The 27,755-nt window shown below is 37.7% G+C and overlaps 1 protein-coding gene across 1 annotated transcript in view; it reads right to left on the reverse strand.

The window, feature by feature from the left end:
* The window catches only part of atrnl1a (attractin-like 1a), a 273,803-nt gene that overhangs the window by 70,997 nt on the left and 175,051 nt on the right, over positions 1–27,755 (reverse strand). The window contains exons 27-28 of the mRNA XM_065296956.1: positions 25,239–25,300; positions 14,549–14,627 (exon numbers count right to left, since the gene is read on the reverse strand). Of these exons, the coding sequence (XP_065153028.1) occupies positions 14,549–14,627; positions 25,239–25,300 (141 nt within the window). The remainder of the gene's footprint in view (positions 1–14,548; positions 14,628–25,238; positions 25,301–27,755) is intronic.

The following is a 27,755-nucleotide window of genomic DNA, read 5'->3' on the forward strand; positions in this document are numbered from 1 at the left end:
GGATTGTGGGTTCAATCCCTTGGGAACACATATACTAATAACATTTTAACCCAATGCTGGGTACATATAGACAGAACACATGTTGGCTTATAATAACCTATGCTGGGTTGTTGTTGTTAACCCAACCATGAATTGAAACAACCCAGCACTGCATTGAAACATCCCAGCATAAGTTTATTCATTAAACCAACATGTGCTCTGTCCAGTATTTACCCAGCACTGGGTTAAAAATAACTAGTAAAATCGCCTAGCTTTAATGCTTTTTAAAGATGCCAAGTAATCAAAAATGTTTTTGGGTTTTAGCATGAATCAAATAGCCATAAGGATATCTATAAACCAGTGTCCTTTAAAGCATACTGGAAGACTGTGAAGTAAACTATGGGGCTGTTTACACTTGGTATTAAGATGTGTTTTCATTGATCGGATCACAAGTGGACGAGAGAGACACATTACGTTTACACCTGGTATTTAAATCCGTCTCTTTTGTCCACTTTCGACCGCTTCTGTCCTGAATACTGTAAGGGGGTGGTCTGTGAGACGGTGGGCGAGTCTCTCTGCTGTCATTCAAACGCGAGCGGGAGTAATTATGAGTTTATATGGACGCAAACTAATATTATGTCGGAGTCCACTGCTTGTTTAGCAAGTATACATGCTGCACAGTGTTTTGTGCGTTTATATGTTGGAGCTTTCTGTGAATTTTCAGCGCAATTGATGAAATAGGATCGCGCAACTTTCACGCTTTCAAAACAAAACTACGGAGAACACCCGCAGTAGTTTTTATCAATGAAAGGCTAAAAATAGCGCTGTTCACCGTATGTTCACGCCAGAAGTCAAAAAAGACGTAAAACTTGTGTTTAATACCTCAGATTAGATAAATGGGCGGAGAGAAGGCGGTCGCGTGTGGCTGTTCGAACACATTCAACCACATTTGCGTTCCGCAACTCCAAAGCGATCCGATCGAAAGTGGTTTGGACTACCTCTGGATGTGGTTGAAAGTGGTCGAAAGTGGACGCGTTCAAAACGTTTTGAACAACGTTTACACCTGGCATTAACGTCGTCCACTTGTGATCCGATCGATGAAAACGCATGTTAATGCCAAGTGTAAACAGCCCCTAAACTAAACACTACTGGATAATTAAAAAGGGGGAGGGGCACTTAATTTGTCCTGCCCACACTTCCTGTTTCAGTGGAAATTATGCCTGTGTCCGAAAACTCTAAATTGCTGCCTTATGAGGCAGAATTCCAAGGCCTGAAGGCATCAAGGCATGTCCGAATCCAATGTTAGGTTTATTTCGTGACTCCTGAGATACCTCCATTGTCCTGTCCCACAATTCTATGTGTGTGTGCGCATGGGGAATGTGATTGGTCGAGCCTGGTCGAGTTCAAAAAAATAAAATGGTGGCAAAGAAAGCAGCTGGAGCACAAATTTAGTGTAAATCAAATGTATATTTTCACTTTTTACACCTTTTAATTGCATTTCTAGCGAGAAATTAGTATTGTAGTTTTTAAATATGTGATTAGTTATCACAAAGGTGCTCTCTGTTTATATTTCAAACACACTGCCTATGAAGTGTGTCTGAAAGCGTTTTTTCTGAGCTGCCTTGATACCTCTGAAGTCATTGCCTCATGAGGCAGCGAGGCAACACGTCAGCTGCCTAAGTTTTCAATGCACTGAACAAACCTGCTCATTTCAAGGTACTTCAGTGGGTCTTTACTAAATAACTTTAACACATAAGCACCACTGCAGTCACCCCTGCTGAAAAAACAATAAATCCATTACAGAAAATTCTAATAGTTTCCATTAAAATACTAATAGGAACCATTCGCTTTTACCATTAAAACCACTACACTGTAGTGTGTTTTGGGCCATATTCCATTAGAACCAATAAAATTCCCAATGAAACCAATAAAACCAATAGAATTTCTGTGATGGTGTCTATTGTTTTTTTTTAGCAGGGTCACTTTGCAGCTTCTGTATAGATGGTTTCAGCCATCTACAGTACTTCCGGTAGAATTCAGCAAGGAATCAATAACAACACTAGAGTCCCACTAGAGTAGATTATTTCTGATACCAAGCAAAATAAATAAGTAAATCACCGTAGTTTAAATCATAGCTAAAGCGCATCAACTAGAACGCTAAGCCAGTGGTTCTCCAAGGGGGGCCGCGAGATGGTGTCAGGGGGGCCCCAGTTTTATGACATTTTATAAAAAACTTTCATTTTTTCATGAATTCTGTGTAATTAAACCTAACAAAAATAAGTCTACTAATCAACAGCACTACTTTGTATAACTTAATATGTTTTGTTTAATTAAAATGTTACATTTTAGAGCAGTTTTTTGTCATACATTTTCTTTTTTTTGGGGGGGGGGGGCGAAAGGAATGCACCGTACACAAGGGGGCCACACGCGGAAAAAGTTTGAGAACCACTGCGCTAAGCTAACGTTACTATGTAAAATCCATGCTTGCTGTTTTCCTCGTCTTTAGAAAACTAAAGACTATTTTTATTTTCAACAAGGTATTTGCTCCAGAGATCAGTTTAGCCACTAGCCCAAAAGATAAACAAACACAGAGCAGAAGTTAACTCAGGCCAGGCGTGTAACCATGGCAACGTGTGTGTTTTCACTCAACCCACCCCAAACCCCAACCTTAACTATAACTCAACCCTAAAATCAGGGGGAAGTGATAAGTGAAAAACAATGGTCTAGAACAGTGTTTCCCAACCAGGGGGCCGGGGCCCACAGGGGGGCCTCAAAAGATTTCGAAGGGGGTCTCAAGATGCTTTAAAATGATTAAAAATTGGACAAAATGAGCATTAAGATGTTTCTTATTTTTTGGCCAATTTTGTAGCAAATATACATCTGGCTAGTCATTCCTAGTAATATTTAATTTTATTTGGAAAAAATTGAGTGAGTGGGGGCCTTTAAATATTGTTGTGGGCACCTAGGGGGCCTTGAAATGAAAAAGGTTGGGAACCACTGGTCTAGAAGCAGCTAATGCTGGTTGTAATCTTAAAGGTGGTGTGTGTCAATTTTAGCGGCATCTAGTGGTGAGATTGCAAACTGCAACCAACAGCTTACCCCTCAATTTTAAAACGCATATGTCAGCCACCACAGAACAAACATGTCGTCGTCTGAGACAACGTAGTGACGAAACATCCTTTGTTGAACAGTTTGTCCATTTAAGGCAGGGGTGTCCAAAGTCGGTCTTGGAGGGCCTGTGTCCTGCAGAGTTTAGCTAAAACTTCCCTCAACACACCTGCCTCAAAGTATCTAGTCTGCCTATAGTAAGACCTTGATTAGCTGGATCAGGTGTGTTTGATTAGGGTTGGAATAAAACTCTGCAGAGACACCGGCCCTCCAGGAGCAGGAGTGGACACCCCTGATTTAAGGCTACTGTAGAAACATAACAGTGACTTTTATATTAGGGGACCCGCGGTGTATGTAGATTAAAACAGCTGATTCTAAAGTAATGAAAACAATACAGTTCATTATGTAAGGTCTTTATACACCACTGAAAATATAGTTATGTATATGATATAGCACTTCTGTCAAGAGATCCTTCTAAAAGTTAAACAATGCACCTTTTAACTGATTTGGCAAAATCCGGAGAGCCTGTGTGTCCGATAAAACTGAATGAAACCAGTAACAGATCAGAATCTGAGATGAAATGTTTAAACCTAAAAATCTGTAAGTTTCGAAGAACTGTTAAGACTTCAAACTTTACATCCCTTCCTCTATACGTCTCCTCTCTCACTATCTTGCTTGCGGGTGAATGAAGGGAGGAGAGCAGAATCTTCTCTGATCACAGGGGCTCAGTCATTAGTTCTTCTAATTGTCTCTTCCTGGCATGGGGGAGGTTACCACGCCAGCCGTTTCCACAGCAGCTGTCACCACTTGGCGGGAGAATAAGTGGAAGCATAGTGTGAATGAAAGAAGCAGGGGTTCTCGACAACACCACGCTCAGCACTCAAAGAGCGAATCAGAGGGAGGCTTATAGCCACAGGGCACAGCACAGAGCAGACAGACGATAAGAGACAGAGAAAGTGAATGAGTGTTACATTTTTTCACTTAATTCTTCCCTCAGTATCTGCTTAAGCATTGGCTGTCTGTTTTAGCATTGCCAGAAAAGTGGAAAGAAATCAAACAGCACAAAAAACATTTATGTATTAAACAGCATATTACTTTTCTCATTTTTAGCCTAGAGAGTCTTCTAGGGCATTTATCCAGCCTTGCTGTTTCAATGCTAGACTTCTCACCTGCCACTCAAGACGCCTGGATTCAATTCCCAGGCAAACTGAAAGAAATCCTGTCAGCAATGTAAATTCAAACTGCTCAAAGAAATGACATGTTTGCTTAAAAATCCTCTGTAGAGTGCAAAATGAATTCAACAGCAAACAGGGAGATTACAAAGGCAATGTTTATTGTCAAACATTCAGCAAATGTTTCCGCGTGAGAGGCTTTCAAAAGGCAGATGACAGTAGGAGAACCCAATGGGGTAGATGTGTCGCGATGCCGGAGTAAAAGAGCGCGATAAATCCTGTGATAACCTCGGTAAAACTTGATGCATCACAATGCTCGAACATGGGGGAACAAAACGCGATTCACATGCTTGAACAAGCCACGGTTAATCTGGTTAAAGCCCACATTCATCTACAATTAGTTTCAGCTCCATATCGCATGAGAGCATTAATATCCAGGCCTGTAGCGTTGCTCAAATCGAAGTCATTTAACAGTCAAATCTTTGGAATTGTAATTTGGCCCGCAAGCTGTTCCTAGGGGTAAGCGTGTGCAAGGAAAACGTCACATCGTCTGAGGTTGTGCCTAGTCACAGAGCATGCACGTGTAAGTTACTTTTCCACTTCTAACAGACTACGGATTAAAACCTAAAATTCTTTATAATATATTTATAATTCTTTTTATTTTTTTTTTATACATTTAGATGGAATTGTACGTATACGAGTAGAGAAGAAAATTGTGTGGCATATCTGGATTTGTTGTAGTCTTATATCTCCCCGTCCATCTCACATCTGCCTGAGCATATAATCATGCCCCAGGCAATCCTATCAAAATACAGTGTGAAATCATTTCTTAACTCGATGTATCCTCTATGCAACCTTCAAACAACAAACAGAGCCTTTTACAAGCATGACTGACCATATACACACACGTGCATGCACACACAAACTCAGTGCAGACCTGATATAAAACAGGAGTCAAACAAGAAAGGACGATAAGCGTCAATCTTGTAGCGTTCCCTAAATAAATAAATAAGTCCAACATCTGGCATCTTGAATATTCTCTGCTGGTTCATATGCACTTTTGTGAGAATCTAAACGTGTTGATTTGTGATTTAACCGTTTTAGCATTATTCACTTCTTCTATTGTAAATCGAGTGTATGTCTGACAAGATGCTTCATAATTTGATCAGACAACCTGACTGTACTCAAGAGATGATACTGCAGATGTGACAGCAGAGTTTGGACAGAAGCCATCATAAATCGAGGCAATATCACAGCAGTGGTATCTAACCACATATCAACGATGCTGTTACACGCTCTACCTCTCTACCTTAACCCATATTTTCACCCGAATCAACAGTGGCACATGAAAACGCAGCCTACACACGGAAAACTTTGACACAACCTCATCTTGGAATCTTTTCCGGCTGGCTGACAACAGGACTCTGGATGTGTGGAGGAAGCAGCTCGAGTTGTCTTATGCATAAAGCATAACATCCTCTCTGATATCCAAGCACATCACCTTGCCTAAATCTCAACTGAGGCCAGGGATCAAGAAAGACCCAAACCTTTTATACAAAGCATTATACAATACAAGAAGCCCAGATCAAATCTTCCCATGTTTATGCATCAACAGAACAAGGTGATGTTCAAAAGGTTTTTTTCTTGTTGGAGCTGAACTGAAAGTGAGGTAGAAAACAATGCCCTTTGAAAGCGTGTTCTCTTTCTGAACATATTAATAATATAAACCACAGCTTTCATTTCCTGAATCAGGCCAACCTGAGCTCAGCCATTTATCCCCCCATGAACGGATCGTCCTGTTCTGATTGTTATCATGTTTTGATATCTCAACACTAGAATAAGGGCGTTTTTGTCCTGTGCCTGGCTGATGCTTACAACATAAATAACCTAACACAATTTCCTTAAAACAATGTAGCGATGCAAACCCTAATAAAATAAAATAAAACAAAGACTGGAATATCTTCATCGAACACACAAAGGTGGTGTGTGCAATATCACTAAACAGAAATGCAAAAATGATTAAATCTTTTAACTCTTTCACCGCCATTGACGAGATATCTCGTCAATTAAGAGAAAACGCTTCCCCGCCAATGACGAGATTTTCCGTCTTTCCGCAATACCGCTATTATCCACCAGGTGGCGCCCTTCCGCAACTTTTTTAACCCGGAAGTATTGCCCTATGGCAAGCGGTTGCATGTCCGTGTCTGTTTTAAAGATCGCTCTGGATGGGATCTCTATGAAAAGTCCATCACAAAAATTTTATTATCTCTGCTTTTTGCTCAAAATGTGGTGTTTTTGCAGAAACCTGCCCATATTCAAAAGCTGATAACAAAAGAACCACTGAAGGTAGGATGAAACGTTTTTTTTTTTGTTTGATAGCAGAGGGTCTGTTCTTTCATTTGGTATATTGTATGTTTATATATATTTAAAGAAGAACATTTTCTGGAAGGCATTAAACTTTGGTGAAAATCATGAAAAACGCTAGCACTGGCTGGCAACTTTTTTTAAAAACGCTGGCCGTGAAAGAGTTAATGTAAAAAGCAAACAATTGTGACAGAGCCACATATTGTAAGATTAATAAAAATTGCATTTGCATATTACTGTAGGATAAGATAAGTATTTTAAAAGAATGAAATGACACATCACCTCTGATAATGGTAAACTGGGAAAGGACTAGGGCTGTGCAAAAATATCGATCCAGTTAACTATTGTGACAATTTTTCCAAGATAGTGTGTCGATATTTCAATCCCTACTATTGATATTTTTAAAAAGCCATCAAATCCCTGTGTGCTTCAAACAACCTCCTCTGCCGCTGCTATCGCTGTCCAGTTGTCTGTCATATACGGCCATTCGGCCAATGTCTCAGAAGTTAGCAGGAGTGAGAAAATGGCAGAAAATTTTAAAACACCTGCAGCTTTCAAAGTCGACATGTGGAAGCACCTTGGCTTTAAAAAAATTTTTATATTTGATATATAATATAATTTGATATAAAAAAAGAAAATGTATTGCAATGTATCGCAACATATTGTATAGTGTCGTGATACATTGTATCATGACCCATGTATCATGATATGTATCGTATCCTGAGGCCCTTGTCAATACCCAGCCCTAGAAAGGACTACAGTAAAACAAAAATGTTTTTGCAAAACATTTGTGTGAACATTAATTTGTGTTGACATTGTTTTCAGTCCAGTCTCAAACTTGCATTATATCTACTGTATAGACCTGCTGTGATGTTATCCTCTGTGAAGCAGTTCATCTGTTATAGATCATGGCTAAACCACAAACGGTGCATGTTTATACTTAAAATGTCTTAAGAATATTATGAAATGGGGCCAAATGCAGCATTTACATTTTTTATGGATAACTCTTTTGTGTGTTGCTGAACTGAGGACAGATTTATTTTTGCACTGCTTAAAAAGCAAACGTGAAAATGTTTCTGATTATTATATAGTCATAGCTGTGAAGATCAGAAAAAAATGCATGTTTAGTACATGTGCCAATTTTTCAAGTCCAGTTCCATACTTTATCTGTGAGTTCGCAGTGGCATGTAAGGGATAATGTACAGGCAGCCGGTTGTTATCGCTGAAATAAGCTCTGACAGTGTGATCAGTCCTGTTTCACACTGAAGGGGCTTATTTCACGATAACAACCGGCTGCCTGTACATTATCCTGCTTATTACATGACTATTTACCACATAAGTAAGGTAAGAAACATTAAATGTTGAATGTTAGATATTTTATTTGCTAATTTTAAATTAAAGCAGACCTTCTGCAAGGAAGATCTGTTAACTTTAGGTTTTAAGATAAGACATGAAGTTTAAATGTCACAAACACACTATTTAGTTTAATCATTTGTAAATATAATGTCATATATGATATTAAAAGACACATTATATTTAATATTAAACAATACCTGTCAAAATGTTTTACAGCATCTGGGTTACCGTGTGTTATTAGTTTTGAGCAGTGTTATCTGGGAATAACAAAAATGCAAATGTCACGACTGGCCAATCAGAATCAAGCATTCCAACGAGCAGTGTAATAAATTATATATAATGTATAAGATTGGGTTTAGGTTTCTTTCTGACTTCAACTCCACTAGCATGGGTATAGGCTTGGCATACTAAATACTATGGGTGCAACAGTTCTCTGTAAAGAATCGAACCGTCTCGTTCACGATTCAACCACAAATTTCTTATTTCTAATAAACAACGCGTAAAACCGATAATGTATGGTTCTGAATAAGCTCTGCAGGTGTTTATGTGCGAGTACTTGTCCAATCAACTCGTAGTATGCAAATCTGTTGCCAACATCACAGTTCCTTCTCACGTTTGGTGTGTGTGTGTGTTGCGGACCGTTTAGCGCGGCAAGAGAAGGAAAAAAAGCTGCTAATAGAGGCACCTCCAGCTTCATTTAAGTCTACTGTAGCAGCGATGCTCAATAAAACATGGACAAAACTGTATAAAAAAAAACGCTGTATACAGCGAGTGCTGTATGCTCAAGGCAATACATTTAATATGACGAGTCGCTTGCGCCGTCATCACCAGGGTGTTGATAGCATGCGATCGCAGGTGAGACCGAAACAGCACACATTGCCTTCTGTATTTGAATGTTAACAAACTGATCTTCTTGCAAAAAAACTTGAAGATAGTGGCATAGAATATAAAAAGTAACCCAGTGTTCTAAGCTATTTTATGTTCATTTTGAAGTTACTGTACGTTACATGTAGTATAATAATGCAAGTACTCTTAAGTAAAAATGTTGATTTTGGCAGAGGTTAAAAACGCCTTAGGTTTTATATTTGTAAAGAAGCCTGTTTTATTACAAAATAACAATTTTTATTTTCTTTTAATTTGACAGTGGCCTTTTTGTCCCCGTAAACATACACACATACACCGAAACATACCGAAACCGTGACCCTAAATCTGTGACACACACCAAACTGTGAGTAATTTGAACCATTGCACCACTGCTAAATAGTGAACTTTGAATAAACTTTGTTGCTGTGATGGACATCTGGTTTTTATCTATTTATGCACTAAATCACAAATCAAACGTTCAGACAGAATTGCAAGTCAGCTTTTAGGTCATGTTTGACTTAAAAACAATCAGGATTAAATGTTTAATCTATGTGTATGAGTCCAGAAGGAGGCATATTTAATGCTCAGAGGTGTATGAAATTGTAAAATGTTTGGCATATACCGTTCTACTGGGTTTGATCGAGATGCTAACAGACACTGCTGGTTTATTTGATCACAAACACACCAATCAGATGTCAGGCTATAAGCTATCAATCACAGCGTCAGAGCGGATGACATCTTTATTCCTCTATAAAACTATATATTGTGCCAACAGTGGAAATAAAGTCAATAAGATCAACATGAAATTCCACACAGGCACCCACACCTGTGCTTAAAAGATCTTTTAACGCCATTTGAGAAATTCTCAGAAGAGTCCTTGTCTTGTCCCTGGAAGTAAAAAGCAGGAGGTGAGACAGATTTTGCTGCTTTGAAGATTGATGTTGGTGTTTAGGATACCTCTGAAAGGCAGACAAGACCTTCAGGCTAATCCCACGTTAGATGATAAAGATGGTCACCTGCTCGAAGCTGATAGCACAGCACTGGCAGTGCAGACTGTAAAAGAGCATCAACCGCTATATGGCATTATGAGATTTAACGTCCTAATTTTCACTGCCAGAGATCTTATAAGACCCTAAATAACATTGAGTCAAAGTTTTCCTGAACACGTTTGTAGTCGTGCACGTATTCTGAGTTCCCACGGATGTTTAATAGAGATAGTACAAGGTCGGTATTTGGACTGCCATATACGTGTCTGTTTTGAATAAAAACATTGCAGGGAAATGCCGTGATGTTTTGACACATCTGAAAGGCATTATGGGATATATGATTTTGCATTCTGTAACAGGCTATATAACGTGTAGATAATCTGTCAAAGGCTAATTTGACTTCATTTTAACCAAATACCTTATAAAAAAAATCATTGAATCATGACAAATGTATCACAATTTGTGTATCAAAAATTGAAAAAAATAAATAAATATATGCTGTTATGCTGTAACACTAATTATCATATTGTGCCATAAAGGTCAAAAACACCCACCAAAAGACTCACTGAAATCTACTAAAATGTACAAAAATTTGCATTAAATCAAGCTAACAGATAGAGATTTGAAAAGGCAACATGGAATAAGCTTTTGTCGAATGATAAAAATAGCCAACATCTGGCTTGCAGGAGATGCAGTGTATCAGGCAACAGGAAAGCAGTGGGGAATATACTGTATTGGGAGGGTCATGCACATGCTTAATATGAGCCAGGCTCTGCTGAGCACTCCTAACTTTTTGTTATAACTGCAACCCTATTCAAAAAATGCAAGAGGAAATCATAGCACTTGGCGTTCACTTTTGTTATGTTAAACAGGGGAAATGACAGCTTTTATTAAATAACACATGAATTATAGAGTAAAGGAACTGTGCACTCATGAAAACCTAAAAGCCATGGTCTGTTTAGTTTATTTATACATTTATGGCAAGACAACAGCAAAACTTAATGAGGTTAGTTGTCAAAATCCGTCTGTATCCCAGTCTGCTGGGGGGAGACCCTATTAGGAGATTCATAGACATCTGTACAAGACGTCTTGTGCATCATCATTAGAATTTCAAAGTGCTTTTGATTGTTTGATCTCATATCCAGAAATTATTGTTCGGGACCTCATTATCATAAACCCAGTTCTAAATATGTTTTCCGCAGTCTTGGTTATGATCCATAATTAACTATACTGGAGACATTCCATTATTTCTCCATCTTCGGAAGATGAATCCTCACGGAATTTCTCCACCTGGGAATTCAGCTGTTATGTGAATGCGAATTTATGTACGATGCGTTTCATTCTGAAAGTGAGTATTTTTTGATATTCAGCAGACAGGAAAAGTACTTTCCTGTGCAGTTATTCCTATATTACTTCACTTGTCATTCCGATAGACCCAGGAAGTGCGTGGCCGATATCCCCTGATCACAGCGGCAAGGTAATGATGTTACATTTGGAGGAATGAAATGAAAATACACCACCCTTCTCCACAACGTTCTGTACTTTAGCAGTAGGGTGGGGGATGAAATAATGAATTAGGCCCATTTGAGGATATTGACTGATTCCCTGAGTGCTCACGGCAGCGTCCGTCCGTAATCTATCTTTGAAATAATCATTCATGCTCTAAATACATCAGAGAGAGGGGATAATAAAAAATACACCATTCAGCTTCATTGATTTGCATTGTTAATTTCCCACTTGATGGCTGCAAAGAGAGAAAGTGATGAAGGGGCTGCTACAGCGGGCTTAAAGTATTTCCAGCGCCACAAATCTGTAGATAGCCGCTGTCAGCAACAAGGCCTGACAATGAGGCAACACAATTAAGTGGCAGTGGCGTGCAAAGTGATGCAGCACACCATAAACATTCTGTGAGATCCCAACGTATCTGCTTATACATAACCATAAAAGCAGGGTGGAAAAATTAGATCTTAATCAGATGCTACAGCTGGTCAGAAGTGAACTGAATGTTTACCGACGTGGCCGAGCGGTGTGGGAAATGTGACGGATAAATCCTGTTGGATCTGACATCATCACTGCCACATCCACCTGAGCTCTGTGGTTGTGTCGGATGGAAGCGTTGATACAACCAGACATAAAGAGGCTGTAATGAGCTAATGAAGGGACTGGCTGATATAGAACAAACTTTTGTAAATAAGGTAGATCTATAAGCTAACTAAGATCTACATATATGTGTATGTGTGTGTTAGAATAATGTAGACTTGCTTCCAATATTCCCCAGAGCTAAAATCATGAGATCAAATGTGACCCTGCCTGTGAAATCCAAGCTAAAGTCTCATAATCTTAATGTGTGATGTTTGATTTCAATGACAGATTTTTTTATTTTAAGTAGGGCTGCAACTAACGATTATTTTCACTATCGATTAATCGGGCGATTATTTTTCAGATTAATTGATTAATCGGATAAATTTACTTAATTCGATGTTTTCACGTATTATATTTTTATCAATTTTATCGATTAGCTGTTGCAGCTCTAATTTTAAGTGACATGATTGTCAAGTATGGTCGCCCATATTTGAAATGTGACCTTTTCATTTAACCAATCCCAGTGAGTAGAACACAAGCACTACAAGTCACGAATAGATGGCCATTAAATGCTGGCAAACAAATGATGGATGTTAGACAACCAGATTTTAGTGAATTTAGTGAATCAAGCACAAACATAACATAGACAGATAAAAACAGCTTCATCCTTAGTGAAATCCCCCCACTTTGTTGCTTCCAATATTCCCCAGAGCTAAAATCATGAGATCAAATGTGACCCTGCCTGTGAAATCCAGGCTAAAGTCTCAAAATCTTAATGTTTTAAATTTGATTTCAATGACAGATTTTTTTATTTTAAGTAGGGCTGCAACTAACGATTATTTTCATTATCGATTAATCGGGCGATTATTTTCAGATTAATCAACTAATCTGATAAATTTACTTAATTCAATGTTTTCACGTATTATATTTTTATAAATTTTATCGATTAGCTGTTGCAGCTCTAATTTTAAGTGACATGATTGTCAAGTATGGTCGCCCATATTTGAAATGTGACCTTTTCATTTAACCAATCCCAGTGAGTAGAACACAAGCACTACAAGTTACGAATAGATGGCCATTAAATGCTGGCAAACAAATGATGGATGTTAGACAACCAGATTTGAGTGAATTTAGTGAATCGGGCACAAACATAACATAGACAGATAAAAACAGCTTCATCCTTAGTGAAATCCCCCCACTTTGTTGCTTCCAATATTCCCCAGAGCTAAAATCATGAGATCAAATGTGACCCTGCCTGTGAAATCAGGCTAAAGTCTCATAATCTTAATGTTTGAAGTTTAATTTAAATGACAGATTTTTTTATTTTAAGTAGGGCTGCAACTAACGATATTTTCATTATTGATTAATCGGGCGATTATTTTTCAGATTAATCGACTAATCGCATAAATGTACTTAATTAGATGTTTTCACGTATTATATTTTTATCAATTTTATCGATTAGCTGTTGCAGCTTTAATTTTAAGTGACATGATTGTCAAGTATAGTCGCCCATATTTAAAATGTGACCTATTCATTTAACCAATCCCAGTGAGTAGTGAACACACGCACTACAAGTCACGAATGGACGGCCATTAAATGCTGGCAAACAAATGATGCATGTCTGTGAGACAACCAGATTTGAGTGAATTTAGTGAATCGGGCACAAACATAACATAGACAGATAAAAACAGCTTCCTTCTTAGTGAAATCCCCCTACTTTGTTTCTATGTCTCTGATAAAATTGCTTTTTGGGAGAAGATTAAAACATGCCACTTGTCTTTTGTTTGGTTTAAACTGTTTCATTATCTAAATGCACATTCAACAAGCCCAAATTCGTCTAGGAGAGAAACGGCAACTGTGAAAGCCATCGCCGAAGAGTTTGCAGAATAAAGCATTTAACTCCAATAAACCCACACGGCTCGCAACATGCTTACAATTAAGGAGACCTTGATTATTGTATTGATTTAAAAAAGCATGATGACAACTCGTCTACAAAATCCCATTTGCATTTACGTGCCCAATAAAATAACATGAATAAAAAGAGATAGAGAAAGAGTAAACAAGAGAGAGGAGAGAAGGCATCTTCTCAGCGTCTGTTGGGGCTTTAAGAGAAACACATATACCAATCCATCGCTTTTACATGAGCCCCTGTCAGGGTTAATTGGTTTGTGAAGATGGGTAATGAAGGAAAATGGTGTTTATTATTGCACCTCTCATTAAAAGAGGCAGTTTGGCCAGCATGTGGGTGACATTTACACACCCATCAGACTCAGTGAGGTGTTTGCTTGCTGCAGCGTAACAGCAAGAAACAAGTTATAAAATAAATGCCATATGCTTTCCCTCTGATCCCAGAACAGTCCTGTTCTATGACAGCAAGCATCACACGCTATAATAGGGTTAAAGTTATGAGACGTTTTTACAAGGATCAACTATACCCAGGAGCATCATGGGAGGTCACAGATGGCAAAGGCAATAACCCACCAGCTGAGACATTAAGATACGAATGCATGCACGCAAATGCATGTAGAGGCTCAACCAATAATCCTGAAATCACGGGCACAATGCTAAGAAACCTCGGGGCAATAACCAATAGCAAGTGCGAAGACGTCAACGGAAGTGCTAATTTGCAGCTGTTACCTCTCTCCTCCGTGATGCCCAGCACGTCTGTTTGACTTTCCAAACCACGGCAGCAACCAGCAGCAGGGACAGGAAACAGCTGGCGACGAAAGAAATGGAAAATCAATAGATCAGTCAATCAAACAAGATTCATGATTTCATCATCGCAACTGTGGATAACATTTCAATAACCTTCTAGTATGGACAACTGCTACATATTTATATTTCAATCACGCAATCAATGAGTAACAAGTTCATTAGGTATGAAAGAATCAATCCGAAGTGGAACCGACTGTTACGTCGATAATTTACTTAATACCGTCTGCCGCAGTGAAAAGCAAGCAGATATACACTCCAGCAGGTTTGATTTTTCTCTCCGGTGGCTGTTTTTAGATAGAGTTGGCCTTGACTAGCTGTTACGAAACCACTTAAGAAAGCAGCATCCCGTCTTTCAATTCACATTTAAGTGACAAGGTGACGTCGACTGAGCTTCAATAAAGTAAAAACGCATTTGCTGGTCATGTACACTCCATTTAATGTTTCTTTACTCAGTTTTCATCCAAAGTTCATGGTCAGCACCTGCTGCTGCAAATTATAACAAAGCACTACTGTAGTGGCCTTTCTAAAAACGAGAAAAAAAAAACGATTTTCAGTTTTCTCAGTATGTAGCGGTAATGTTTCGGTGTACTTGGCATGACTGGTATGCATAATGCATTTTATACAATTCCATTACATTTCACACTTTTTGAATATGGCTTTTTGCATACAGACAAGTATCAGATTTTAACATTGGGGGTGTATTCATCCTTTTTGACACAAAACAGTTAATATGCCAACATGAACAACAGAGCAACAGGGGCCATGTGGGGGTAATGCGATGAACATGTCATTCACACTCAAACAGAGTCTCCTTTTAGCCAGCATTATTACAAATTTAAACCATTAGATAAAAAAAACACTGCCTAGGGGAAGAATTTATCATTTTAAATTAGAGTGAATCCGAAGATTTGCGAGGCAAAAAGTTCATGACGTATTATACTGTACGTTCATGAAATTTGAATTCGCACCATGGACTGAGTATTAACCCAGCAAAGGCGAGACATTTTCACATGATTATTGTGAAAATTATGTTCATACAGTACTGCACAAGCACAGCGGGGGACTTTTGGGAACTTGGAAAGTTTAAATATTTTTCTTCTAGTCTCTCCGCCTTCATATATTAAAAAGCTTAGCTCATTACATCTAAAGCTAATATTAGCATCAAACTAATAAGAGTGTGGTTGAGGTAAAGCAAGTGTCTGAAAGCACCTTTTCATATACGCCATATTTCAAAACCCAATCAGAACGAGTCACAGGTCCCTTATTAAATCTATTAATGATGAGGGCAATTTATCCTTAACGGGCTGGAAAATGCTTCTAATGGCCAGAGAATGAGGCGAAATAATGTGAGTGCACTTTCACAGAGAAAGTTGTGAAAGGGATGTTAAGAAAACCCTGAATTCGTTTATTAACAGCCAGTCTGGGCACACAGAACGGGCTTTAGTCAGATTACAGACCATATTTATTTTGATGAAGCGAGGATCAGATGCAGTATGTGTGCAAATGGTCATATGCTATCTTGAGTCTTGTCTGTGTCACAGCCCACGTTTCCAGTTTCTTTTAGGTTACATATTTTCAAAGTTTTGCCTTTTCTGCTGGTCTAGATAGGTCAGAGGGTTCTGTGTTTTCATTCCTCACATTTTTACAGGCAAAATATTATTTTAAAATACATATTTGTTTTTTTAACATCAATATTGAGGGCATTGCAGTTAGTTTCTGTCTATCTAGCTATTTAAATGTGTCCATATTGCAATATGCACATTTGAACTTTTTACCATAACTAAACATGTATAGTCTAAAAAGTTTTAGGTGGATGGAGACAGCAGAGACACCGTTAAGACAGAAAAGAGTGATACTTTCTCTTCCCAGAAAGAATGTGTATTTTTGTTATATGGTTTCAGTGGCACCTGGTGACTTCTCTTCCGATGGGCGCATATTCAAAATATGTGTTCGGAGTGTCATGTGTGTTGCTCGACATTTCAAAATATGTGAACCATGTGCATAATGCATATTGTCAAAATAAGTGCCTGCTGCACACGCATCGGAAGGGATAAAAGATAAAAGAGACGCTCACGTTCACAAAATACTTGCAAGACACTCACTTAACAGTAAATTCTGTAGTAAATACACATGAGATTAAGCAAACGCCAGCGTCACTTTTATCGTAAACCCTTTACATGTGTGTGCAGCAGGCACTTACTTTGACAACACACATGATGCACATAGTTCACATGGCGCAGCAAACCCATATTTGATATGATGAGCCATACACATGACGGGCTAAATACATGTTGTTACAAGCTGCGCATCATGTGCCCTCGAACAAAAAGTCACCGGCCACCACTGTATCAATTTTTAAATGCAATCCCGTGAAAAAACATAAAAGACCACTCAAGTTTAGCTTTTATTCATCATTTCTACATGTATTTTGATCATTTCAGTCCAGTATTTAAGAAAACCATGTAAAAACATTAGCATTGTGTTGTTTAAAATGTATATAAAATTTAACTTAACTTAAATTTAATATGACAATTTAAAACACTTTTATTAGGAATTTGGCAATAATGGTGTCGGTAGTTGACATAATAAAAGGGGAAAATCTGACTTTTTCCATGTTTAAGTGCAATAATTGGGTCCCCAGTGCTTCTATCAACCAAGAAAATGTAAAAAAGATCAACCCATTAACTTAGTTTTGGTAAATCATTCTCTGCAAGCATGTAAAAATATATTGAAATTTGGCTTCCCTTGTGATGTCAGAAGGGGATAATACCACCACTTAACCTGCACTATCCAACCACTGCACTGCCATTTAGTGTAGAGATCAGCTCATTTGCATTTTAAAGGACACACCCAAAAATGGCACATTTTTGCTCACACCTACAAAGTGGCAATTTTAACATGCTATAATAAATTATCTATATGGTTTTAAGTGCTAGAACTTCACATATGTACTATAGGGACACCAAAGATTTATCTGACATCTTAAAAAAGTCTTGTGAAATGTTCCCTTAAAAACAAAAATGATAATTTTACTTAAACACATACCTAAAAATAGAAAATGTAGAAAAAAAACTGAATATGATCTTGAAGTGGTCTCTTAATTTTTTCCGGAGCTGTATTTAAAATAACTCGCATCTTTTAGCAAGTTATCACATTTTTTAAATAATGGAGCCCTACTTCTCTTTTCTGTCATGTTCGGTTGTTTTTTAGCACACCCAACAGCAGCTCTACAAGTACACAAACAAAACTGACAGTGTATGGTAGACGCAGCGCTGGCCCAGTTGGGCAAGACACCGTTCAGTCAACTAGCCCAAACTTTTCTCACACTGGCCCCAGGGCCGTCCTGATTGCCGAGCCCTGGCGCTGCTTTATCTTTCCCTGCCTGTCACAGTCCATCACTCTTCCTCCATCTCAAATTGGTATGTATTCATGTGTATATTTGCACCCAGCATGGATTCAGTGCTAGCCTGTTTTTGTCAGAGTACATTTGTAGAGTGTGATCCACTTCTAGTATTGATCTGTGCAGGTAGCAGCAAACGTCTTGAGGAGGGAGCAAGAGAGTCAATCCAGCACCAGAGAGAGCACACAGCCTACAGTTAATACACAATCAATACAGTAAAAACAGACGACTTGAGCTGAGCCCATATACTGTATACATACTGTACAAGTCAAATGTTTAATAACCATCCTGCTCTTTTCTTCTTAGCCTCTTCTATTTCAGTCCCTCTAATAGGTATGGAGGACAAAAGCTCTATTACTTCCAAATCATAAGTGGGAGAAAGGGCTTTAGTCGGTTACAGAACTAAAATGAATTGCCTCCAGTCACTATCCACTGACGCACAAGCATTCAGAATGTTAATAACATTATCGCTGATATGAATGCGCTCACTCAATGCTTCAGCATTGCTGTCCTGACAGAAAGTAAGCAGAGGAGAAATGAGAGGTGCAAGAATGCTAATCGACAAAGAGGGAGAGAGAGGAGGGAAAGAGAGAGTAATTGGGCTAAACCGAATTGCGGTGTCACCAATTAGCCGGAGGAGCGGGTGAAAGGCTTAAGCGCTCTTTAATTGTTATCGTTTTTCTTGCTCATTTAGAGCAGTAGTAAGAGAGCAGAGACGGTAAAAAAATCACTCTTCAAAGAAAATATATTCAAAAGGACTTCTAAAGCTAATGAGGGACTCTAGCAAAATACCTTTATGCTCCAAAGTACAGACTTTTCTCCTAAGTACACACTACAGTAGTTATTTTTTAGTTGATAGAGCTAAGGGCGGTTCTTCCAAATACATACAATGTCTTTAACAAACAAGTTCACTAAGTGACCATCACGGTGACAGCCTTCAGATAGTTATTATTAAATGAAGGTTTGAATAAAAAGACTAAAATCAGGCCCTAACTAACTGAGCTTGCTGCACAAGGTCACTGTAATTTCTAGACTACACTATTGCAACGGTTAAACCATTACAAATAGTTATGCATGAAGGAGCTTGACTGGTCTACCAGGAATCCAGAAGAACACATCACACCTCTCTTTATCTCTCTCTCACTCAGTATTAAAAAAGTGGCTTTTTTCATGAATATTTGACAGGAATTTCTAAACAGTCACCCTTTGTTAAGGAACAAAAAAAACATTCCTCTAATATTCTCTCTTCCTTCCAACAGCTAGGTCTCTAGCCATTGTTGAAACTTTGTATAGCACTTTTTGTATTATTGCCTCCTTAAGATGAATCGCTTCATTGTTCCTCATTTTTGGATAAAACTGTCTTGTAAATGCTTACATGTAAAGTTCAGCGGCAGTTTGTTTGAATGGAGAAAGTCAGAAATCTCCAGAAATGTTTAACAAGGTTAAGTTTTAATAACATATTTCAAATAGGAAATAAAAAGTATTGTAATACTTTTCAGGCTGGTCCAGCTAATGTGCACGCCCTTATGAAAATTAATCATGGTTTTACTTCAGTTAAAACAAATGGGACTACAGTAAAGTTGGATAAAAGCGTCTGCTAAATAAATTAAATGTAAATGTGCAGTACATGCAGCCCTAAGTGTTTTTAATACATTTAATATTTTATCATGTGTTTCTCCTCAATCTGTGTAAACACCACTAATTACTTTTTACATATAAAGATACACATCTTTGAATGGATCGAAAATACCTGGGAAAGAAAAGCCCATGGGATCACTACAAGAAACGGCAGTCTAGTTTGATTAAAAAGCTCATCAGCTTTATCAATGCGAGATGAATCAGAGGAGAGAAATTTCTTTCTATTGGCTTCAGGCTTGTAGACCGGTCTCTCAGGAGGGCTGTCGTGAAACTTTAGGAAGATTTCGAAAACTGCACCTCTAATTAAGATTATATTAAGGCTGGAAGTGATATGCTAATCGTATGCAAATCAAAAATGTATTATAATATTTTTTATTCTAACACGTTTTATGGCAGTATAAAATCCTAGAAGGAGAACAGAATGCAAATGCATTACGAGGTTGACATGAAAAACTGTAATTCAGACTTGTTTTCTGCTGGCCTGAGTACTTCTCTAAGAAGCACCTGTTTACCTTTTTAGTGTGTCTAGTGCAAGGTGGCATATCAATCATCCTGGCAGCCAATCAGGTTAGAGAGTCAGAGTGACATGGTTATGGTGACATCCAGACACACACATGGGAAAAAAAAGATTTTTAGAGGGAAAACAACTGAAATGCGCAGAGTACAATATAAACAACACTTTCTAGCCTGAATGAATCCAGAAAACTGCCTTTACAATTTAAGATGACTTTACAATTGTGGATTGGGTTTGAGTACAATGTTTGGAATTTAATCACGGTTTTGGTTAAAAATTAAAAAGTTATATGATGATTATGTTTTCCATTACAATGGCCCACTTTAAAAAAAAAAAAACTTTGTAATTCATGTTTAAAGGCTTGTTCACCCAAAAATTATCTATGAAATTTACTCACCCTGTTGGTCTAAACCTATATGAGTTTCATTATTCTATTAAACACAATAGAAAATATGTAATGAAATTATGGTAAACACACAGTTGACGGTACCTTTTGACTACCATAGTAGGATAAAAATACTATAGAAGTATATGGGTACCGTCAACTGTGTGTTTACCATAATTTATCTTTTTTGTGTTCAACAGATTAAGTTTTTTCTTTTTAGACTGTTTCATCGGATGCACTTGTGGTGACACAATACGCGTCTGGTCCGAACTTCACTTCACGTTTTGGTTTCCTAATCTACATGTTGTTCATTTTGCTTGTTATATAAATAACAGGGCTCCAGACTGCCACCAAAAGGTGGCATTTTGCCACCAAAATTTGAGAGTGTGCCACTGAATTTTACATCCAGTCGCACATGTGCGACCAGTAAATGTGACCTTTTTTTGTGATGTGACACTGAATTTAAAACGGCACATTGTACTTTCTGCATCTATCATCAAAGTTTTTATTGGTAATACAGTGTATTACTTAGTAGAAATGTGAATATTTGGTTAGTATGTTGATTTACGGTGTGTGCCTCTAAATTTTCTGGTTGTGCCCCTTAAATTATCAGTTGGGGGCCACTGTGCTCATAGTGAAAAAAGTTAGTCTGGAGCCCTGAATAAACTACTTTAAAAGACCTTTGTTGTTATTTATTCATAGCGGAGTTTACCGGATGTACATGTTAACCACGAAAGCCGCTTGTTTATGTTGTTACTGTTGAAACCGTCTTTAATTGGAAGCGGAATGTAAATATTTGGTGATCATGATGGTGTGGGCAAGGACTTCACAGTGGTGAGGATTATTTTCCAAATAAAACTTATTCTTGGTAATCAAAATGTAGGAAAAAAGTAACTGTTTTCCCCCCAAAACAATACATTTTGCAGGGGAAGAAATGCCTTTCTAGCATTTTTTAAAGAATGCTGCTTTATAAAGTTGGTTGGGTGTTTGATACAGCTCAGAAAATAGCTCTCGGGGCTAAAGAGACAGTTCATCGTTCTATTTGTCACTTTGAAGATATAAAACATAGTTATCCATGTAAATAAAAATTTGCAAGCAACTTGTGTTCAGTTATGTACAACCACATTATAATATTATCTACAGAAAACGTTGGCTGAGCTGTATCTTTAAACACACTTGACATACAAAGTCACTCTCAATTGAGAACTGGAACTGTGAATGGGCAGCCTGAGGAGGAGTAAGAAAAAGAGAGGAATAGATTTAAGGGGAGTGATAAAAGTATTCACGCCAATCTCTCTCAAATGCCATGATGTATTCCATCATCTGTGTCTCTGCCTGCAGAGAACATAAAACACATCAGACAACAAAAGCCCTGCAGCCTGTAGCTTCATTGTTTGTATCTATCAACGCATTCCTAACTACATACAATATCCCCTCCAAAAAAATTAAGTACTCTGTATACTACTGTGTGCATACTAGATACTACTCTACTCTTTCCAATGTAGTAAAGAATGAATGCCTTCGCTTACAACACAAATACATATACAAATATGCAGTGTATACAGCAACGTCAAAGTTAAGGGTTGTGTCTCAATCAGCTCCCTTGTTCAGTAGTCTGGGCACTGATCAGGGAGTTGGCTATTTTAAGGGCTGCCTCATTTGCTAAATCCTTCCAGTGCGCTGGAACGTCCGTTCCCTAAAAATAATGCATAGCAAAACACAGTGAGCATCGATGCTCACTATGTTCCCTTACCGAAATCACGTGACCTTTTCTAAAGCTCTCCAACCGAAAATCACGTGAGCAAACTCAAAAACTTAATGAATGAGACAATTTATAATGTAAAAGAATAATGACAGGGTTTTTCACGATGTATTGTTTAAAAATTAAGTCAGAGAGATGTTGGTTTTGCAGGTTGTTGTTGAGTAACAGCTGTGAATGATCACAATTCGCTTAGCAGCCACGTCACAGGAGAATAAGTGAACACTGTCCCAATGACAAGTGAGCTAGAGTCCGTACCAGTGCCTGAACCTGCATACATGATATACTGATTCACTGATTCATCTGGGGAGCTAGGGAATGAATTGAGACACAGGGAAGGGTTCAATATCCAAACAATGCATGAATGATGAATGCAATGTAAGTCACTCTGAATAAAAGTAGCTGCTAAGTGAATACTTGTGATGCAAAAGTACACATGAAGCTGTTTATCAAATAAACAAGAGAGTAGAAGTATGATATTATCAGTTTACCTTTATGCAAGCTAGTTTAGAGAATCATTTTGTTTCTTTATAATAAAACGAATTGAAATGTAAAGAAAGATTATAATGTCATTTCATGACACTTGTTGTCCTAACAGTTATACAATCCACAAAACAACCCAGAAGCGCTAGAAAGCTCTCAGCCAACCTCAATGTTTATACATACTGTAGCAGACGGCATATTATTTATACAGAGTAGGTGGCCTGTAATTATTTTTGCTGCATCTTGAAGCACTTGAACACAACTGCAGACAGACAGCTCTGTAATTTGAATGTCCAGATGTACAATAACCATGGCATTTTCAATGTACCTACCAGCAAAAATAAACATTATTGGAAAGTTTATATTTAGAAAAAAAGGAACATCATGAGTGCATTCTGTATTATTTGTTATAAATTGTCTTCGTTTATCAATATGAGGAGACCTGGAGAAGACCCGTCTATTGAAACATTAATCATTTTTATATAAAATGGTTGATACAAAGAATTCAGACTCAATTTATGAGGTGAAGTGCATTTCTATTAAAGTAATGCCACTTTCACAGCATGTATTGTCTATGACTGTAGTTTACTTCACATCAGCATATAAACGACTAACATGACTGACACAATGATTTTTTTGAGGGGACCCAAAATAATTCACATGTTCACATTAACATGTAATCGACAGGGAATGAGATAAGCATATTTGGCGTGCTGTCCAAGTTTCAGCCCAAACCCAGAGTACTCCCTCATCTTTAACTGGAATAAATGAAACTAGATGAGAGAGAGATGATGGGGTGGAGGAGGGATGCTGCAAAAAATCTGTCACGGGATAGAGGTGAGGAAATGCTATTTACCATGCTCCTCCCGAACTTAGTTAAATAAACTTCATTAAATGAAAACTTTAGTAAAAACCAAAAGCACAAAACCTGAGAAAAAAATTGCAGCTTGCAAGGGTGAAAATGAATCTGGGCTATGAACCAAATGTGAAAGCAATCTAAAGGGGGTCGCACATCAGACGCACAGCTTAGCGCCGTTCTTAAACACATTGTTTTCTACGAGGATACGTACACTGGCGCTGACAGGTGGCGCCTGTCCGCGGCGCCCAGCTATGACTCAGAAAGTTGCTGAAATCCCTGTCGAGCCACAGAGCGCCACTCACATAGTTGTACATTAAATAACACCATATTTGTCCCAAATCATTAACAATTAACATTGGCTGCAAATGTATATTTAGCATTTTGAATTAGACACTATCTGACTAAGCTTGCGCTATTTAATGTGCACTTTCGGTGTACGATACCTCCAAGTTGCCCGTTACGCTTCTTGTCCGGTGTGCGACCCCCTTAAGAGTCTTTTCACACAGGATGAAGTCTCACATTCTGTCTGTGCTTTTTTATTAAAACACGGCACTTAAGCATTCCATATTTAAGATGCAAATTTTGTAAAACTTCCCTACACATGGTTGTTACACAGGGGCGCTAGAGTTGCTTATTTTGTTTTGATGTGGGTTCATTCAAGTTTACAAAGCAGACAATATACTATTGAAATATATTCTTCAGTTTGTGCTTGTGTGACTGTGGCGGATAAACGTCTGAGGTTGTTACTTTAAGAATGTATTGCGTTCAGACAAGGCATGTCAAAAACATGCTGTTTTACAGTAAGCTTAGTGTCGACTTACAAAAGGGACTGTAATGTATGACCAACATACATCTGTATGTCTTAATCGGCTGTGTTTTTTTTTATTAAACTGCAAGGACAGTGTAAATCGCTTATACATGCCGCACGTTTGAAGGCATATGTCTATAAATAAGTACAAAACAGCACAAATCTACTTAACTAAGAAGAGCAGGTTTTAATATGCGTCTGCTTTGTAACTAAAAAAAATCCTGCATCAAAACGGACAGAAACAAAACGCCTCTAGTGGACATTCCATCAAAAGATGCAGTAATGTTTACCAGGAAAATGTATTTTAGGTTATGCAGAAATTTAGGCATAATGGCAAAAAATAAACCTGCATGTAGTTTTTGCCAAAATAATGATGATTCCATCATGTAAGCAAAGTCAACAGTGATTACAAGTTATTTGGTAACATTTATTTATTTATTTCATTTTTGACAGCCCAAATGTTGCCTTGTACTAGCCTAGACATCTGGCCTTTGTTTGGACAGTTATTTGTCATCTTTAAAATTGCTTGCTGGGGAGTGAGCTTGGTTGCTTAAAACCTTGAGACTATATAGATTTTGAAGGCAAGAATGTGTTTTGTGTGAATGACTAGTAACATGCACTTATTTGAGGAACCTGAAAGCGTGCCAGTTCTGATCACAGCCTACACAATCAGATCTGTTCTGCTTATTTATCCGCTATAGCTTTCATTAATGGGTTCTTGACAGTATGTAGTAATACAGTATTCTAAAGAATAAAGTGTGCATACCTGAAAAATGTGACAAAGAACTGAACCAGGTCCATGATGCTGCTGTGCTGAGAGAACGATATCTGTGGGAAAACAACACAAGTATGAAATATTAGTTTCCTGTTACTTTTTGGAACCACATATACGTACAAGTATCATCTGGGATATATAATTCTGAAAAGATTGTTGTAAATTGCTTTAATATCATCTGGCTTTAAGCAATAATGACTCCTGAAATGCAGTATATATCTCATCTTGGTCGTAGTAAAAAACTGAGAAAAATCTATCTTGTTTAATAAAACAAAGCAGACCATTTTACAGTTTTCCGTTTTTATTCAATAAATGTTGTAATCAATAACCACATGGCTTATGTGTACTGGGCTAGGTGACAAAACATATTTTAAAGCTTTATACAAAAAACAGATGGCATGCAATACATTTGAGATTTAATCAAGTGTTTATGTTGTTGATTTAATTTAACTAGATATGTTTTTGTAGCATAAATAAATGTTTCTAATCAAAATAATTTTCACTTGACGTGTGAGCCATTTTTAATGGCAAATTAGTTTTGTAAAACTTGGCAAAGATTCTTAGTAAATAAGCAGCATGAATTTCCCCACACATAATATTTCAACTTCATTTTCACATTTACTCTCAAGATACTGTAAAAGGGTTCAAAAACTTACTTTCACAAAGACTATTGCTATTACCAAACTACTACATTTAGCATAGTAAATTAATTCAAAGTAAACTAATTAAACAAGTTATTCACATCATTACTAAACCTGAAGTAACAAATAGGGCTACTGACAAAAGCATAAGGCTGCCCCTTCTAATAAAGATGTTAGGGGCTGCAGAGTAGAGGTCTTTTCAGGTCCAAAGAAATGTACCCGACCCAAAATGACCCGAATCACTTTATACCCGAACCCAACGTGCATAAATATATATATTTTTTAAAGTAAGACCCAACCCGAGAAAATTAGACCTGAGTCTGACCCGAACCAGTGGCAATGTAAACGGCACCGACATGTGTGCAGTACGCAGCACCAATTTGGCGACCTGCTCCATTTGTTTTACTTTGTTATCTGCCGATGACACCAATGTAACCGCTAAAATGTAAATTTAAAATTGACTGCCATGTCTGTCTCAACAAAAAATAACCTTCCGCCAGCCACACAATGTCGCAAGCGCTCTTGGCAAACAGAGAGGTTTGAAAAGAACATAGACGCACACGCGAGAGAGTTCAGATCTGTGGGTCCATTCTGCAAAAACACCTGAGACCTGATGCCGCTATTATCATACCCGACCCGTGTCCGAGGCACACATGAAACTTTTAGACCCGAACCCGATCGTAAGATTGAATAAACATGTTTATCTATTCCAGTTATTCCAATCAAAACAAATACTAATGCTATACCTTACAATACCATTAAAGAACTTTGTTTCCATCTTTGTTGGCACAGTTTTGGAAAGGATTTTATCTGTGCTATAACGACCTCTGTGATGACGATGATGACGAGCCTGTAAGTCATAACAAAGGTGTTAAGCTGAGTTCAGTCTGGGCGTTCTGCACACCAGTCAAGTTCTTTCACACCAAACTACATCAATCATTTGTTTTGAACCTTGCTTTGTACATAGGGGCATTGTCATGATGTAATAAAATAAGGCGCTCTGCCCAAACTGTTGCTATAAAATTAAAAGCACACAAAAGTCTCTAGAATATCTTTACATGCTATAGCATTAAGATTTATGCTTACCGAAATGACTAAAGTAGACAAAGCTGTTTATTAGAAGTGGGCGTCCCAAAACTTTTTTCTATATAGTGTATAACTCTAAATGAATACACACCATGGGTCCTAAAATTTGCAAATGTATTACCGAATCATGAAAAAAACATTAAAAAAGCCACTGGGTCTGCATGGCTAATTTATTACACTACATTAATCCCTATATTTTAAAAGATTAAGAAGTCTCTCTACCTTTCCTTTCATAAGTTGTACAAACACAACAAACAGTTCTATAAAATAGACTTTGTTTCTCAGTTGTTGCAGCCGGGTCCAGTAAAATACGATCGTGTTTTCTTGTCCATTATCTGATTAGTTTAGCTACATGACCAAATGATTTGCCTTTTCAATATCTGAGACCACTCACATCGATTGCTTATGAGAATACATAATTCTCCAAACTAAACCCATCTAAACCCTAAACTGCACTCCATCAACATCTAAAAATCGACTGTCTGATAAAAGAAAATGTCATTTGATGATTGATTTGTAAATGTCAGATGTTATCAGCTTGATTTATTTTTCAAGAAGTGGCGTGCTTTAAAAGTTCAGGGCAGGCGACACATTTTTTTACTTTTGGAGTTTGTTACTTTTGGAGTTTGTTTCTGCACTGCAAATACAAAGGCACGCATTTATAGTGACAATCATAAGTCATGGGTTCTTATCCCAAGAAACAGAGAAACATAATTTATTAATAAACATTGCATGTTCTTGAACGCTATGGATAAAAGTGTCTCCCAAATGCACAAATGTA

The sequence above is a fragment of the Paramisgurnus dabryanus genome, chromosome 20 (genome assembly GCF_030506205.2).
Source record: "Paramisgurnus dabryanus chromosome 20, PD_genome_1.1, whole genome shotgun sequence".
NCBI classification, from domain to species: Eukaryota; Metazoa; Chordata; class Actinopteri; order Cypriniformes; family Cobitidae; genus Paramisgurnus; species Paramisgurnus dabryanus.